The following is a 19,040-nucleotide window of genomic DNA, read 5'->3' as shown; positions in this document are numbered from 1 at the left end:
AGTCAATATTCTGTGAACTATTACTTGACTGTCTTTGTTGCCTGCAATTCTTTCTTGGAGGAGGGTCAGTCGGAAAGGTAAACCGTTTCTGGTATTATCATACTTACATATAAGCAAACAACAATCAGTTCAATGAGCCCAAGACAGGTATTTTATCCCTGCCCTCCTTGATTTTGGCATAATCATGTCACTTAATAAATAAATGAGGCATACCCTAAGATCAATGACTCTGTTATCTAATCTTGTATCCTGGTTAACAGTAGCTCTTCCTTCCTAAAAAAAAAAGAGAGAGAGAGAAAGAAAAACAGATTTTACAAATTTTTTTCAGAACACAAAAAGCACTTTTAAAATATATTCTTTTACATACTGATTTAAGAGAGAAAGGAAGAGGGAGAGTGAGATAGAAACATCAATGATGAGAGAAACATCAATTGACTGGCTGCCTCCTGCATGACATACACTGGGAATCGAGGCTGCAACCCAGGAATGTGCCCTGACTGGGAATCAACCGTGACCCCCTGGTTCATAGGTTGATGCTCAATCACTGAGCCATGGTGACTGGGCCAAAAAACACTTTTAGAAGCCATGTATACTTTTAAGTGGCAGGTGTGTTTATGTGTATTAATATCAAACCCCAATCTGGATCCAAAAAACAAGAAGCAGGGTTAGAGAAAAGTTACTGTTAAAAGAAAGAGAGAGATGGAAAGAAGAGAAATGAGAATGAACAGGGATTCTTTCTTTTCATCTCCCATCCCAAAAGCCTTGCCTCACATCAAATTTAATGCAGAGGCAAATATGAGAATCTAACTGTTGCCTATTAAGCCAGGCATTACAAAGATCTGTAGATGTATTTATATTATTGTTACTTTCTATAAATTAATAAATAATAAAAATTTGTTTTAACTTCGAATACTGTAAATATTGACAGTATACCCACAAAAACAAAAGCTTGTGAGGTCAATTATTTTTAAACGTGTAAAGGGATTCATAGATCAAAACGTTTGAGAATTGCTGATGTTAAGAATAAACTTAGATAAAAATGAAGCTCATAACAACAGGTACCTTTTATATAGAAGCAGGGCATCAACTTTTCAATGTTTTGCAAACTAAACATACAGAGGAAGCATAGTGTTTCAAAAAGTATAATTTTTACCTCTTCTCCTTCTACCTCAGGCCGAATGGCATCATCCAGCTGCAGGGGCAAACGGGGTTCAGCCAAACTGATCACATAAATCTGAAAGTGAGAGATTACCAAAAAGATCATGAAGCACACAAAACCTGTTATTCTTTGCTTTTTTTAAAAAAAATCTATAATTGACTTAAACATGAAGGAATATTTGCATACATCTTTAACTGAAACTATGTACTAAAATCAAACAATATGGTACATGTTTTTTCACCTACAAAATGGGGATAATAGTATTTCTTGCCTACCTCCCTGGGTTGTTGAAACAGTCAAATGAGCTAAATATACTTTGTAAACTCTAAGGTGCACATCAATGTGATGAATAAGTAATAACTGGAGTTGAGGGTTCTGGGTTTAAGGACTTGCTTTGTCACTATAGCTGTTGTTAGGCAAGTCACTTAACCTCAGAACTTCAATACCGTACTGTGTAAAATGAGGTCTGCAGTAAAAATCAAATGGAATAATGAATATAAAAACACTTTTTCATTTGAAGGGGCCATTATCAAATGAGTTGTTAATGGCATTTCGCTATTTCTACCACCAGAACTACAGTCAGCCCAACTCTGCTGTACCTCTCCTTCCTTTTCTCATGCTTTTCCCAAATATGCCTTCCTTGCTTTCTTTCATCGAACATATTATATCTCCTTTCCTTCTGCTCTCCTGGTTGGGAGCACCATATGAGGTTATTCCTTTATGGTGTTAATATCCCTCAACATCCACTCACACTAATTGCATATTTTAGTGCTAAAAAGCAGTTAGGTCATAATGAATTAGCTACTCTTAATGTTAGCCCATTAATTGTTCCCAGCTATGCCTAGAAAACCTGCTAAAGCACACACAAAAATAGAGCTTATTTTGTTAATTCAGGAAATTGTATTTTTCCATTTGGTAGATCACATTTAGCATTCAGGTGAGAGACACTTAAAGAAAAAATATCAGAAGGATACTCCAGTCCTCACAGTAAAATAGCATTATTTGTCACCACCTCTTATACCCAAATTGTAGCACTTCCTTTTGATGAGTTAACGGAAACTTGATCTGCAATGCAAAGTTGGAAAACTGAACAGCTACTTCTTTTATTATTAAAACATGTCTTTTCATTGATTTTAGAGAGAGAAGAATGGGAAGAGTCATCAAAAGGCTGCCTCCTGCACCTCCCCTACTAGGGATCAGGCCTGCAATCCCAGCATGTGCCCTGACCAGGAATTGAATCTGAGACCACTCAGTATGGGACAATGCTCAACCAAATAAGTCACATAAGCTAGGGCTTTTAAAAAATTCTTTTGCCTGGCCAGCGTGGCTCAGTGGTTGAGCGTCGACCTCTGAACCAGGAGGTTACAGTTCGATTCCCAGTCAGAGCACATGCCTAGGTTGGGGGTTCAATCCCCAGAGTGGGGTGTGCAGGAGGCAGCCGATCAATGATTTTTTCATCATTGGTGTTTCTAGCTCTCTCCCTCTCCCTTCCTCTCTGAAATCAATAAAAATATATTTTAAAAAATTCTTTTTAGAACTAGTAAAAATTCATTGTCTCCTTCACTAGGTTGTGACTATGCTGATCCCCAGAACCTCACAGAGTGCTTGGTGCAAAGTGTATTTTCAGTAACTGCTGGCTGAATAAATAAACAAATCATTAATTATAAAATTCTATTTAGTATAAAATATTTATGCTTTGTGAGATACTTTATAATTATTTTTATTGAGGGAAAATTTGTAAGCTCTTGGGCTTTATATTTATTATCAATATTAAGTTTATAATAAATGCTACATAATCAGAATGTTTTAGAAATACAATTATTTGCTATAGTCACTAAAAATTTATTTATTAAAATACTGAAAAAGATATGTTGCTTGGAAGATAGGAGTTTGTTTTTCTTGGTCAGTGTACCCTTACATTTGCCTTTCTAGGTTACAGACTCCTGGATTGGTTTAAAGTGAGACTTTCACAAAGAGAACAAAGTAATTTGGCAAATTAGGTCAGTAAGAAAGACAAGATATTCTAAGCTTTGAAGAGTTCCATGACAATCAATTCCAGTTAAATAACCTTATTCCCAAATAAGTGTGCATGTATGAGTCTATCTTTCTGCATTTGTCTATCAGTTTGCCTGACTGCTCTATCTTATATATGCTCACAGGGTGTGTGTGTGTGTGTGTATGTATATGAGTATATATAAGATAGGGCAATCAGACTGTGTAAGAGAAATTTAATGATGCATTTTATAAATACAAAGTAGGCTCGGATCTGAGAACTGCAGGTTCAAAATTGCAGGGTTATTTCAACAGTACTAAATATATATAAATTCACTTATAGTATTTTCAAAGGCAATGAAAATGAGCACTTCCAGTTTTTATGTCTGAGGAGAAAACAGATGTGAAATAAATCCTGTATGAAAAGAAGTTATTGCTAGAATGTAAGACCAATATAGTATCGTCTCTTGACTTTTCTATACTGTAAAATATCAGAAATAAAATTGTAAGAAAAGATGATTAAAAATTAGTATAATTAATGTTTAGAAGTACATCATCATAAGAAAGTTCATAGCAAAATAGGTTCATAATAGTGAATAAAGCTTCTCCAATGTGTTACATATTTTTCCCTGTGTGACTGATTGTTTGTAAAAATGGCTTCCATCATTCCTCCTGTTCTGTACATATGCCCTTTTCCAATGATGTCGCCTCTCCTAACATCAAAAGGTGGAATCTATTTTTCCAACACTTATATCTGAGTTTGGCCATGTGACTTGCTTTGATCAATGAAATTCTTAGCAAACATGACACAAGCAGAAGCTTGAAAAGTGTTTGCACACTAAGGCTTCCCTCTCTTGCTGCTAGGAACCAGTCTGGTACCATGTCAACAAGCATGAGCTAGCTTGCTAGATGAACTGAGGCCACAGGAAAATATGTTCCATAAATATCAGTGAACCCTGTCAATGACCCATGGAGCAGATGAGCCAATCCAGATGGGCCGACTCTAACTGCCCAATGTACAGAAAAGTGAGCAAATAAATGTTTGTTGATTTAAGTCACTAAGTATGGGGTGGTTTGTTATAAAACAAAAGCTAACAGATTCAGTTAGTCTATTTATAAATATCAACATTTTGTAACAACTCTAATTATTAAGAAGATATAGATTTAACATGAACAGTTGTGAGAACTACTCAAACCTATTTCTGTACACAATTTTATATATATAGTCAATCCTCACCCCAGGATATTTTTCCATTGATTTTTAGGGAGAGTGGAAGAGAGAGGGAGAGAGAAATATCAATGTGAGACAAACACATTGATTGGTTGCCTCCTGCAAGAGCCCCGACCACCCCAGGCCGGGGAGGAGTCTGCAACCAAGGTTGATCAGAATCGAATCCGGGACTAATTAGTAACAAAGAAAAAGAATTTCTCAACCTTGGCTGCACATTAGAGTCACCTGGGAATCTTTTTAAAATCCTGATTCCTGGGCCTCATCCTCCGGAAATTGTTTCTTTGTTATGGGGTGGGGCCACAACATTAGTAACAAAGAAACAGAATTTCCTGAGGATGAGGCCCAGAAATCAGGATTTTAAAAAGATTCCCAGGTGATTCTAATGTGCAGCCAAGGTTGAGAACCACTGATCTATAGATATAGTATTTCCAAAGGTAGCTTCAATAATAGATCCATTACAAATTATTTCACTTCCATGCTCCACTCCGAGGGCGGGTTCCTGCCTGAAACCTCGCCCTCCAGGAAACAGCTGGGGAAGGGGGCAGCCGTTTCCAAGACGACCCCTGCAGAACTGACTTCCTTCGGTTCTGGCCATGATGTTACACTCAGGTTTTTTATATAAGTAGATAGCTATTTGCCCTTTCTCTATAATGGAAGTGTCAACCAAATTAACGATCAACAATGACAGATCGAAACACATGCGTGCGATTAACGCCAGCAAGAGCTTTATAAGTATTGCGCATGCATGAATCAACTTAGCCTTTTATAGATATAGAATAAACTTGCTTAATTAGACCTAATTTCTGATTTAGCTAAACTTTTTCCAGCCCAGTGAAGCACCCCAACTTCTCTTTTAGGTAATTGTCAGCAACACAACAGTAAATATCAACATGAAGCAGATTATTATTGTAGATCACGAAGGGAGAACAAAGGGTAAAATATTTAACTGCAGCAGTGTATGACTATATTCTACACAGTGAGAAAACCTGAAATCATTTTCAAGGTCCACCATTTCTTACTTCTTTTCAGTCGGGTCAAGTTTCTAAGCTTTCTAAATCTCCGTTTTCCAGCTAATGAAAAGAAAATAGGATTCCACCGAATCTCCTGTTTACCTACTCCAGGACCTCTGTGAGGGTCAAATGAGATGAGGCATGGGAAAACGTTTCACAGACATTTGGTTAAAGTGTGAAATGTTTGCACCTGGCTATAAAGCAAGTTGTGTTCCTGGGCTGAAGAAACTGCAGGGAGGCTAGTCGTTGCTAGGGAGAAGAAACTGGGCGTTGCTACGTGACGTCATTATCTGGTGTCCACAGGGACTGTTTCCAGGCTGGGCTGTGGGCTGCATTTTATGCCATGGGGTCTCGGCAGTGTCAGCTGTGATTTGGTGGGCTGTCATTCTGGGGTGGTGGCGGGGCCTGTGTCTCACTTGGGGGAAGCTGAATGTTGCTTTGTGGGTGCCAGGTCCATGGTGCCGTTTCTCTGTAAATGGCCAGTGCACATCACAGCAGCTCCTGTGTTGAGCGTCTGCCCCAATGGTCAGTGCATGTTGTAGTGAACAGACGACACTTAGCATATTAGCCATATATATATATGTATGTATACACACACACACACACACACACACACATATATATTAGAGGCCTGGTGCACGAAATTTGTGCATTTGGGGGGGGGGAGTCCCTCAGCCTGGCCTGTGCCCTCTCACAGTCCAGGAGCCCCGCGACTGATCACCCCAAAGAGGTAGGCCCGCCCACCCGGCCGGGGTTCTGCGATGGATCGCCCCCTGCAGAGGGAAGCCCAGACTACCTGCCGCAGTGCCACTGGCCGGGTAGCCTGGGCCTACCTCTTTGGGGCGATCTTGGAGCCCCCCAATTGATTGCCCTGCCGGCTGCCCTTTGCAGGGCGATCATGCGATCGATCGTGCCCCGCAGATGGAGGCCCCGCCCACCTGTCGCAGCCCGTTGGTCGGTGGCCTAGGCCTCCCTCTTTGGGGCGATCATGGGGTGATGGCCAGGTCCCTGCCTTGGCTGGCCTGGCGCCAGTGTGTGTCATAGTGTGGTCGTCTGGACAGTTGTTCTGCTATTGGGTCGTTCGGTTGATTTGCATATTACACTTTTATTATTATAGATAGATATATTTAAAAATATATTTTTATTTCAGAGAGGAAGGGAGAAGGAGAGTTAGAAACATCAATGATAAGAGTGAATCATTGATTGGCTGCCTTCTGCATGCCCCCAGGATTGAGCCTACAACCCAGGTATGTGCCCTTGACCAGAATTGAACTCAGGACCCTACAGTCCGAAGACTGATGCTCTGTCCACAGAGCCAAACTGGCTAGGGCCACAATTTTATATTTTAAAAAAAGTTACCTTTTGAACATGTAGCTCTACATCTTGCTGCGTACAGCTTCCAATTTTCTGATTCACTTTTCTCACAACACCTTCTACATCTACGATGCTCTCTTTGTTGATGCTGTTAAAAGAAAAAAATTTCCAACTTTAATCATCTCGTCAGAGTGTCAGAACTCATTTGGTGTTTCAACAGTAAAGCTGAATATATTAGACACTTCTTTAATAGAGTAAACCACTTGAGATAAACCCAGACTATTTAACAATACACTATTATGCAGCACACCTTGTGAGATTCCTTGAAGAGAAGATTTCTAGATGCCATCATTTAATTACCATTTATAAAATACTCTGGTTATAAAAGGACCAGCACTGAATCACAAGTAATAGGGAAAAGTCTTTCAATTATTTATTAAAGAACATTTCCCTGACTATATTTGAAATTTACTAAGATCAGCATTTCCTGTAACAAAAAACACTGGCTTCAATAAATGCAATTACTGGGATGTAATGGAACTAAATAACAGAAGAAGGCCAACTGGAAACATTTCAAGATAATAAAAAGACATTGGGGTGCTGCAATTAAATCCTCATTGCCCATAGAACATATACTGTCATTAACTGAATTTATGGCAGACAATTATTGGATTGTGTAATCCCATTTAAGAATGTCACCCAGCCAGCATGACTTAATGGTTGAGCGTCGACCTCTAAACCAGGAGGTCACAGTTCGACTTGCTGTCAGGGCACATGCCTGGGTTGCGGGCTTGATCCCCAGTAAGGGGCGTGCAGGAGGCAGCCGATCAATGATTCTCTCTCATCATTGATGTTTTTCTATCTCTCCCCCCCCCTCCTTTTCTCTCTGAAATCAATAAAATATATATATTTTAAAAAAGAATGTTTACATGAAGCTAAATATACATTAAGAGTAAAATAAATGCATCTTCTGGGCAGTTTAATTCCACAGCAAACTTGAATTTTGCAGGAAAATCTGCTCTAGACTCCCTGTTTATCTGCTATGTCATAAACCCTAGTTAACTTTTGTATTAACCTCTCATGGTTCAATTCCCTATCCAGAATCATAGAGAATATAAACAAAAGATGTAATTCTCATAGTAAAGATTCTATGTATTCTGATGAAGTATTGAGTCCTTCCTTAGTAGTTATGGTGCTATTGGACAAGATTCCAGAAATCCAACAATGCTTATTTTACAAAAGAGAACACCACAATCCATTTCAATGAACACTTGCTCAGGGTTGGGAAAAGGATCAGAATGAGAATAGATGGAAAATGGTGAAGAAAAACATTTTTTTTTCACTTCACTTTGCTACACTGCTTAAAATTTCATAGTGTCTGTTACCAACTACCTTAAAAAAAAATCAATAGTACACACATAAGTCTTCTGAACGAGGGCTACCACCCTACACTGACTAAACCTGTGTATTGAAGAAACTCACAATTTATTATGGCAAAAGAGACAGTTGGTGAACTAAGATAAGGCTCCTCTGTGACCCAAAGGCACAAGAGGCTTCAGTTTATTCTTAAAAAGTCTTTCTAATACAGTGGGGCCTTGACTTATGAGTGTCCTGACTAATGAGTTTTTTGAGATACCAGCTGTCTCTCCGCCGATTTTTTGCATTGAGTTGACAGAGTAATTTGAGTAAACGAGCTCGGTCTCGGAACGAATTAAACTCGTAAGTCAAGGCCCCACTGTACTGGCAGTCTAACGTCACTGAGCCTTTGGTCAATGTGACTACTGCCTACCAGGTGCCCTGTTTGTTTGCATGAGCAAACCAGATACTGGAGTATATAATTCAGGCCTCGTGAGAATTCTGCTGCTCACCTTAGACCTTTCCATAAGGAAGGTGTTTCTCTTCCTCACTGATGAGTATGTTGCCTCGTAGAGTAACCTGACTTGTCCCAACCAGACCTCCACCTGCTCCATTCCACTATTTCCCTAGCCATCTTGGTTCTCCTATCTCACCCTCTCTGATTCCCTTCCAGACAGCCTTCTTCAAGCCAACTTGCCGTAGACCAATTCCAGCATGTCATAATTCTAAGAGTTTCATCAAGAGGTTGATGAAACTTGGGGACTCAACAGGGTTGAGTCACACATGTAGTCACCTGTTGGGAATGGCTAAAGGCATTTCCCCAAACCTGAACAGGAAACTGATTGTGGCTGCCAGACAGTTAAAGGGCATCTTAATCTACATGTTACTGCCTCCTACTGACCAAACACCTGAACAGCCGTAGGCTATTCCCCAAACTGACAATGCTTAAGTTTATTATCTCCACCTTGCCTTAGTACAAATTGTTAATAAAAGCAAGGGTCCTAGACAAGGAGGGAGCCTTCAGTTCCTTTAGCTGAAGGTCCTCTGACCCCCAATGCCTTTCAAAATTATATCTCGTCTCCGGACTCTTTATTAGTCTCTGGATTCCTATGTCATCTACGCGCAGCCTTTTCCAGATTCCTGAACGCTTCTTGATGCTGGGACAAGAACCCCGGCACCAACTCAATAAACACATCTACTCTCAACTAGTATCTTTCCAGAAAGAAACTGGAATATGGTAAAGATACCTTGCCTAAGGCTAACTAAAGTTTCAATTAAATAAAACAAAATTTTATCTTCTTTCTCCTTCAGAAGTACCAGATGATTCCTTTTATCCAGGACCTGAAACTTGGAACTGAGCCTACCTTCAGTTACTTCATTTAATTCAGTAGTATTATGTGCTAAAATACTTGATCAGTTAGATTAGAAAACAACCAGCATTTAAATATTGTTTCCAATACTAAATAACTCCAAAAGAACTTCTGAAAACCTGAACTATTTCTTAAACTAGGGCCAGAGTTAAACTTCTGTAATCACAATTGGTCTATTGAATCAATTAAGAAGGTAGGATTAACCAGATATAGAGGATGCCTATAATTTTTTTTGCCCTTCCAATCTCAGTATTTCCCTTTACTATATCTACAAGCTACATGTTGTTAAAAGAATACTAATAGCCTATTTAGATATTAGTAAAATCATTCCATGATTTTTAAACCTTGGATAATTTAGCTGTAATATCTCTATATCTACATCTACATCCATATCTATATATCTACCTCTATATCCTTCTATTTATCCATAGAAATAAATGAATTTAGAAGGAAAGAACCTTAAAAAAAGTCAAATTTGTGAAAAAGGGTCAGACTAGAACTTGCTAGTTAGAACTAATAAAAAAGTTATAGTATGTATAGAGTCAATACAAGAGGGATAGGAATACTTGAATAAGCTACTGCCAGTATTAGATAAAATTCCATTTTGTACAAAAATTCTAATGATTTTAACTAATATTGAATGTTAAAATGGCTTAATACTTTATGTGTATATACTATATAGTTTGACTGTTACCATAAAGAGACCCTGTTAAGGTTTCAGTTTTACATTTCAAAACTAATGCCACTATATCTATATTTTGAAAGAGGTTATGTCTAACAGGCAACTAAAAGCCTTAGAAGGAAGAAAATCCATAGTGGAAAGCAGAGGAACTCCTGGGAACTATTTTATTGTAGGAGAAATGGATGAAGCAAATAAAACACATCTTTTTTCAAGAGCTAAGTCAGCTATTTTTATTATTGCCACCGCCTCCCAAAACACACTACCACTGCATTGTGTTTTATACTGCTTTCATTTCCCAACTACCCTTTTGAGCCTACATATAATTAATCACTCTACAAACAAGATGAATTAGTATAGCCTTGATACTAAAGATGCCTCGATAGGCACAACAGACTTCATGTCATCCATTAGAAACTGTCAACCGTCAATTTAATAGTTAACTTCTAACTTCTACTGTCTTTAGAAAATAAAATTATAAAAAGCACCATTCTTTACATAAAGTACTTCATAAAAATATTTAGAGTTGGCTATCAAGTTTTTAAAAAATATATTTTTATTGACTTCAGAGAGGAAGGGAGAAGGAGGGAGAGATAGAAACATCAATGATGAGAGAGAATCATTGATCGGCTGCCTCCTGCACACCCACTACTGGGGATAGAGCCCACAACCTGGACATGTGCCTTGACAGCAAATCCAACTGTGACCTCCTGGTTCAGAGGTGGATGACGTTCAAACACTAAGCCAAGCCGGCGGGGCTCAAGTTTTTTTTTTTTTTTTTAAACAAATGATATATGAGTAACTCAAACAATCATAAAACATGCAACTTGGGAGAAAAACAAACAGTACTTGGTTATCTGAAGGAATAAAATCCCATCTTTCCAACACAAGTGCCATACATTTATTACTTAGGGCCTCACTAATAACTCCAGGGACACTTTCCTTATCTATAGTTCTCTCAATCTTCATTAAAAGCTTTTGCATGTCTACAATAAATAAAAGTAGGAAACTAAAAAAGTCTGGTGGAACTGTTAGAAATAGGTGCAACTGTTGTATTAAATAACAGTTGACTGATGAATATATATTAAAAAACAGAACAAAACAAAAAACTGGAAAGTAGGAAAGAACCACATCTTTTTTTTTATCGATTAAGTTATTACATATGTGTCCTTATCCCCACATTACCCCCCATCCCTCCCACCCATGCCCTCACGGCCCCGGTGTCTGTGTCCATTGGTTAGGCCTATATGCTTGCATATAAGTCCTTTGGTTGATTTCTCCCCCTTACCCCCACCCTCCCCTATCTTCCCTCTGAGATTTGACGGTCTGATTGATGCTTCTCTGTCTCTGGATCTGTTTTTGTTCATCAGTTTATATTGTAAGAACCACATCTTTACCTAGCACAGTAAGAGATGTTCACAGTGATGGCCCTCTGTCATTAAGAAAAAGGAAGAATGTGTAAAATAGACTTCAAAGATTGTTAAAATGATCAAACTAGTTTCAATAATTGAAGGAGGTAAGCTTCATAGCCTAAAATAGTCTTATTAATGTTTTAATAAGAGTCTTAATAATGTCTTATTAATGTTTCTGAAAAAAAAAATTAGAGTTCTTAGCATATCTCTGTGATACACTAAATTATTTGTCCCAACTCTTTATTCTCATGTGGTAGCAGTAATCATCCACACCTTTGCCATGGCTTCAAGGTAGGCAGAAGGTTACTTCTCTTCCCTTAGAATTCAGGGTTGGCCATATTACTTGCTTTATCAATGAGATGTCAGTGGATGTGATGCCAGCAAAGGCTTGAAATGTACTTATGCAGTTGAACGTGCCATTTAGCATCCCTGCATTTCTCTTGAGAGGATGATGCTCAGGTAAATTGATGGTCCAAAGAATCTGAGAAACACCAGGACCCAAACCACAACTTCAGAACAAGCCTAGATGAGCCAAACTCTAACTGACCCTCAGATGTAGAAGCAAGAAATCAAAGTTTGCCCAGCCAGCATGGTTCAGTGGCTGAGCGTCAACCTGTGAACCAGAAGGTCATGGTTAAATCCCTGGTCTGGGATCAGGCCTAAACCAGCAGTCGGACATCCCTCTCACAATCCGGGGCTGCTGGCTCCCACCCGCCTGCTTGCCTGCCTGCCTGATTGCCCCTAACCGCCTCTGCCTGCCAGCCTGATCACCCCCTAACCACTCCCCTGCCAGCCTTATTGATGCCTAACTGCTCCCCTGCTGGCCCGACTGCCCCCAACTGCCCTCCCCTGCCGGCCTGGTCACCCCCAACTGCCCTCCTCTGCCGGGCTGGTTGCCCCCAACTGCCCTCCCCTGCCGGCCTGGTCACCCCCAACTGCCCTCCTCTGCCGGGCTGGTTGCCCCCAACTGCCCTCCCCTGCCGGCCTGGTCACCCCCAACTGCCCTCCTCTGCCGGGCTGGTTGCCCCCAACTGCCCTCCCCTGCCGGCCTGGTCACCCCCAACTGCCCTCCTCTGCCGGGCTGGTTGCCCCCAACTGCCCTCCCCTGCCGGCCTGGTCACCCCCAACTGCCCTCCTCTGCCGGGCTGGTTGCCCCCAACTGCCCTCCCCTGCCGGCCTGGTCGCCCACAACTGCCCTCCCCTGCCGGCCATCTTGTGGAGGCCACCTGTGACCACATGGGGGCGGCCATCTTGTGTGAGGGCATGATGGTCAGTTTGCATATTACCTCTTTATTATATAGGATATTTAAAAAATCAAAGTTTATTGTTATATGCAGCTGGGATTTTTCTTAAAATTCTATAATCCTATTTATTAAGCATTCATGAAATATATGACATTAACATAATTAAGTACATAAATTAATTTTAAAAATCCATATCCCAATAATACTTAAGAAATAATTCAACACACCACTTTCTCTTTCTATTTCCTTCTTTTTTCTTAGATAATCCATATTATTTTATTTTTATACTGGAGGCCCGGTGGACGAAATTCATGCACGGGAAGGGTCCCTAGGCCTGGCTAGTGATCAGGGCCTTCCGGCTGCCGGCCGGGGCCTTCTTCATTCCGTGCTGTCCCCTGGTGGTCAGAGCACATCATAGCGAGCGAGTGAACTCCCGGTCGAACTCCCGAGGGGACAATTTGCATACTAGGCTTTTATATGTATAGATAAGAGATTCACATTTCTATAATACTCCATAGGTTTTATTCATTTTGACATTACAAAAATTTTAACTGGTACTATTTAAAATATATATATATATTTTTATTGATTTCAGAGAGGAAGGAAGAGGGAGAGCTAGAAAAATTAATGATGAGAATCACTGACTGCTGCCTCCTGCACACCCCCTACTGGGGATCAAGCCCACAATCTGGGCATGTGTCCTTGACCCTTCAGTCGGCAGGCTGACGCTCTATCCACTGAGCCAAACCAGCTAGGGCTTAACTGATACTATTTACAGGTACAAGGTATGTAGTATTGAATTATACAATCATGGTACCTGTCCTGTCTTCATTCTAATTGGGAAGATAGTTTGAAGATTATTTTTTAAAATTTAAATTCTTTATTGTTCAAAGTATTACATATGTCTCCTTTTCCTTCCATTGACTTCTCCCCAGCCACTCCCACCCCCAGCACATGCCCTCACCCTCCTGCTGTCTGTGTCCACTGGTTATACTTATATGCATGCATACAAGTCCTTTGGTTGATCTCTTTCCCCCCTTCCTTGCCTTCCCTCTGAGGTTGGACAGTTTGTCCAATGCTTCTATGTCTCTGGATCTATTTTTGTTCATCAGTTTATGTTGTTTCTTATATTACACAAATGAGTGAGATCATGTGATATTTATCTTTCTCTGACTAGCTTATTTCACTTAGCATAATGCTCTCCAAGTCCACCATGCTATTGCAAATGGTAAGAGTTCCTTCTTTTTTACAGCACTGTGTAGATGTACCACAGTTTTTTTTTAATCCACTCATCTGCTGATGGGCACTTAGGCTGTTTCCAAGTATTAGCTATTGTCAATTGTGCTATGAACAATGGGGTGCACTGTTAAGTGTACATATTCAGTGGCAGTCACAATGTTGTGCAATCATCACCATTATTTATTTTCAGAACTTCTTCAGTATCCCGAATAGATACCCTGTACTCATTAAACAATTAACTCCCCCTTCCCTCCAACTACTCCCTACCCCAGCTCTTGGTAATCTCTATTCTATTATCTGTGTCTATGAATTTTACTATTCTAGGCCCCTCAAAGACGTAGAATCATATTTGTCCTTTTGTATCTGACTTATTTCACTTAGCATAATGTTTTTAAGGTTCATCCATGTTATAGCATATATCAGAATTTCATTCCTTTTTAAGGTTGAATAATATTCCATTATATGTACATGTCACAGTATGTTTATTCATTCATCTAATGATAGGTTGTTTCCACCTTTTGTTTATTGTGAATAATGCTAGAACAATAACATACAATGATCGGCTTGAGTCCCCGCTTTAAATTCTTTTGGGTATCTACCTAGAAGTGGAATTGCTGGATCATATAAAAATTCTATGTTTAATTTTGAGGAACCGTCATATTGTTTTCCAAAGCAGCTGTACCATTTTACAATCCCACTGGCAATGCACACAGGTTCCAATTTCTCCACATCCTTACCATCATTATTTTCCATTCATTCACTCATTCATTGATTCATTATTGATTTTAGAGAGAGGAGGTGAGAGGGAAAGAAACATTGATGTGAGGAACATCTACTGGTTGCCTCCTGTATGTGCCTCAACTGGGGATTGAACCTGAAACCTGAGTATGTGCCCTGACTGGAATGGAACATGGGGGGATGCTCCAACCAAATGAGCCACATGGGTCATGCTATTTTCTGTGTTGGTTTTTTTTTTTTGGATAATGGTCATTCTAATGGGTATAAAGTGATGTCTTATTGTGGTTTTGATTTGCATTTCCCTAATGACTAGTGATATTGAGCATCTTTTCATGTGCTTAGTGGCTATTTGTATATCTTTGGAGAAATGTCTATTCAAGTCCTTTGCCCATTTTGAAATAGGGTTTTTGTTGCTGTTGTGAGTTGTAATTCTAGATGTATTCTGGATATTAATCTTTTATTGGACATATGATTTGCAAATATTTTCTCCATCGTGTGGGTTATCTTTTCACTCTCTTGATGGTGCCCTTTGATACAAAGTTTTATATACATAAAATCACTGCTAAATCCAATGACATGAAGCTTTTGGTCCATGTTTTCTTCTAAAGAATCTTATAGTTTTAACTTTTATATATTTAGGTCATTGATCTATTTTGAGTCAAGTTTATATATGGTATAAGATAAGGTCTTTTGCATGTGGATATCCAGTTTTCCTTGCACAACTTCTTGAAAAGATTGTTCTTTATCCACTGAATGGTCTTGACACCCTTGACGAAAATCAATTGACCACATATGTCAGGGTTTATTTCTGGGCTCTCTATTTTATTTCATTGGTCTATATGCCTGTCCTTATGCTGGTACTACACTGTTTTGAATACTGTAGCTTGGTAGTACATTTAAAAAAAATGTTCTTATTATTGATTTTTAGGGAGAGAGAGAGAGAGAGAGAGAGAGAGAGAAACATCAATGAAAGAGGAAACATAATCAATCAGCTGCCTCCTGCATGCCCCCAATGGGGATCGAGCGCACAACCTGGGCATGTGCCCTGACTGGGAATCAAGCCTCTTGTTTCCTGGGTTGACACTCAACCACTAAATCACACCAGCTGGGCTGTCGTAAGTTTTGAAATCAAAAAGTGTGAGTCTTCCAAGTTTGTTATTTTTCAAAAATTTTTTGGCTAGTCAGAGTCCCTTGAGATTCCATATAAATTTTAGGATGGATTTTTCTATTTCTGCCAAAAAAAAAGAGAAAGAAATGCCATTGGGATTGTGACAGGGATTGCACTGAATCTGTAGATCACTTTGGGTAGTATTGTCATAATACTGAATTTTGAAGTGGTTTGTTACACAGCAGTTTTCTTCTGCAACAGCTGACTAATACAATCTTAAGCTCAAGAAAGTTATAAAATTAAAAAAAAAAAACACCACACCCTTGAGTTCAAAGCTATTATCTGATCATAATAAGGGTTTCTAAATGTTTATTTGCAATTTATCATACACACATTGCCAACCAACAGTGTACATTATGCACTATAAAGATGTTTTTAAAAACCGATATACAAAACTTTACTATAAAACATTAGGCTGATTTTTTATCAAACACAGCAGAATTTATCTGTTCAAGTGAATACTGTCCTCTTCAAAGTGACTGCTCAGGGAAAGAGGTTGGTCTATAAACACATTTCAAAATCAGAACTGCCTAAAACAATCCAAAAATGACATCTGGTATTACCTCTTGGTTTTGTCACACATATTAGTTTTTTGGGGGACCAATCTCATTTATACTTATTATTTACTATCCTTTAGAAACACTAAAGACCATGATAGGAATCTGGGTGGGAGAGTAGAGGAGACATTAAAAAAATATATCAGAAGAGAACCGCATTAGAAATACAAGGAAGTAACATGTTTCAAGAAGAGAACAGTTAATTTATCAACCATAGGACTAATACAGATAGAAGAAGATATTAAGCTTTACATATAGGGTTAACGTAGCTATAGATAATATATCAACTATTGGGCTGAGTAGTTATCTCTGAACATTGCTGATATTACAGGAGATTATACTTACTTATTACTAAAAATTCCAATCTCTCTATATAAAAGGCTAATATGCAAAGTGTCCCCTCGGGAGTTCGACCAGGAGTTCACTTGCTCGCTATGATGTGTGCTGACCACCAGGGGGTGGCATTGAGCGAAGGAAGGCCCTGGCCGGCAGCTGGGGAAGGAAGGCCCCGGCCGGCAGCCAGAAGTCCCCAATCGGCCCTGATTGCCAGCCAGGCAATGTCTCCTCTACCCATGCAAAATTTCATCCACCGGGCCTCTAGTGTTAAACAAACGTAAATTTAAAAATTTAAGTCCCCCATTATATAGCCAACCCCTCTTTCTATAATCACTGTTTTACTATTTGGTCTATACACCTCCACATTTTTTCTCATTTGCAAAAAATATGGAATGCTTCATAAATTTTCTGTCATCCTTCTACAGAAGTTTTGTTCATTTTCTCTGTATTTTTTAATGTTGAAGCATAGTTTTATTTTGATATTTATAGTGCAAATGAAACTTATCTTAATATATGTAAATACCTTAACTATCACTATTCCCACATCAATTTCCTTTTATGTTCCAGTTCCTATGTGAAGTAGTTTACACATATACCATCTCGCTCAAACTTCACAAAAGTCTACAAAGTAGGTACTGTCACAATTTTACAGTTGAAGAAACAGACTAAAAGGTCAACTAATTAGCCTAAGATCACACAGCTAGTAAAATCACATACAGATGACTAGAGAATTGTTAGACTTAAAAATTAGCACCCAATTTTAAATACTACAGAATGTATCATCAGCTCACTTTGAAATAATACATTCTCAATCTTAGAAGCTCACGAGCTGCCAGACTCCATTATAGTTTATAAGAAAGAAACTGGAAAAAACAGGCCCTTCATGAATAATTTTCAAAATGCTCAAGAATCGTGCTACCTTCTCCAATAATGCTGATGCATCTTGATGTCCCGCTATTGCTGCCAGCTTCAATAGAAATTCATCAGAATCTTTGTATAAAACAACATGAAGTTATATTTAAAGTTATAGTTAACTTAGAAGAATTAATCCCATAAACTCTCTGGAATTTTGACGCCAGATTTTAGACCTACTTTTAAAGTATATCTTTATTGAAGTTTTCAATACAAATACTGAACTGGACAGGGCCAAATACAGAAGTTCTGCTTCTCCTACAATAGATAACTGCCTCTTTATAAACCACTTAAGCTCAGAGTTGCAACCCACAACAGTATAATGACTTAGCCTATGTTTACCAAATTGTCCATATGATGCTCAAGGGGTACCCACATACCCAACTCCCTGTGGGCCTCAACTATAGGTGATCTATACATATACTTCTACCACAGCACCCGTAACATGTCTCTGTATGCAGCTGTTTATCTATATTTACTCTCTTACCAAATTAAGTTTCTTAAGTATTATATGTATCATTGTATACAAGCCTAATATGGTGCCTTTACCAGAGCAGGTACTAAATAAGTTTTCTAAATCAACGAGACTTCTGAGGATTTTGATATTTTACAATTTTAAAAGTTAATGCAGCAAACTGAATTTTAGCTTACCAACTATGTAAAATATTTATTCTTTTGTAAAAGATCTAAAAGTAAAGTAAACAAACTTGCAGGTAGCTAGGTGACTCATTGGAGAATGGGAAAGATACTTGTGACTCATCAGCTACCAATAAATCACTTAACCACAATGACTAATACGAAGAAAACTTAAAAAAATATATGTATATAAATAACAGTCTGAAAAAGTCTTTTTTTCTTTTCTTTTTCCAGAATCCATAAATTTCTATGTTGGGAGGAAGGCATGTTAAATAATCACAACTAGCAAAATATAATTTTTAACTTTAACAACTGCTTTTTCTTTTAATCTTTAATTTCTTTATTGATTAAGGTATTACATATGTGACCTCATTCTCCCCATAAACCACCCCCCCACACACTCATGCCCTCACCCCCCTGTTATCTGTGTCCATTGGTTGGGCTTATATGCATGCATACAAGTCCTTTGGTTGATCTCTCCCCCTTACCCCCACCTTCTCCTACTTTCCCTCTGAGGTTTGACAGTCTTATCGCTGCTTCTCTGTCTCTGGATCTATCCCTGCTCATCAGCCTATGTTGTTCACTATATTCCACAAATGAGTGAGATCATGTGGTATTTATCTTTCTCTGACTGGCTTATTTCACTTAGCATAACGCTCTCCAGTTCCATCCATGCTGTTGCAAATG

The 19,040-nt window shown here is 38.8% G+C and overlaps 1 protein-coding gene across 2 annotated transcripts in view; it reads right to left on the bottom strand.

Moving 5' to 3' along the window:
- DARS (aspartyl-tRNA synthetase) overlaps positions 1–19,040 on the bottom strand; it is a 69,140-nt gene that overhangs the window by 15,899 nt on the left and 34,201 nt on the right. For both annotated transcript variants that reach the window (XM_005862861.2, XM_014536922.1), the window contains 3 exons: positions 6,752–6,854; positions 1,154–1,234; positions 214–273 (listed from right to left, as the gene is read on the bottom strand). In XM_005862861.2, coding sequence (XP_005862923.1) covers positions 214–273; positions 1,154–1,234; positions 6,752–6,854 — 244 coding nt within the window. The remainder of the gene's footprint in view (positions 1–213; positions 274–1,153; positions 1,235–6,751; positions 6,855–19,040) is intronic.

Source organism: Myotis brandtii, unplaced genomic scaffold (assembly GCF_000412655.1).
Source record: "Myotis brandtii unplaced genomic scaffold, ASM41265v1 scaffold1697, whole genome shotgun sequence".
Taxonomy (NCBI): domain Eukaryota; kingdom Metazoa; phylum Chordata; class Mammalia; order Chiroptera; family Vespertilionidae; genus Myotis; species Myotis brandtii.
The sequence above is the reverse complement of the archived record's forward strand: the minus strand, read 5'-3'. Positions and strand labels throughout refer to the sequence as shown.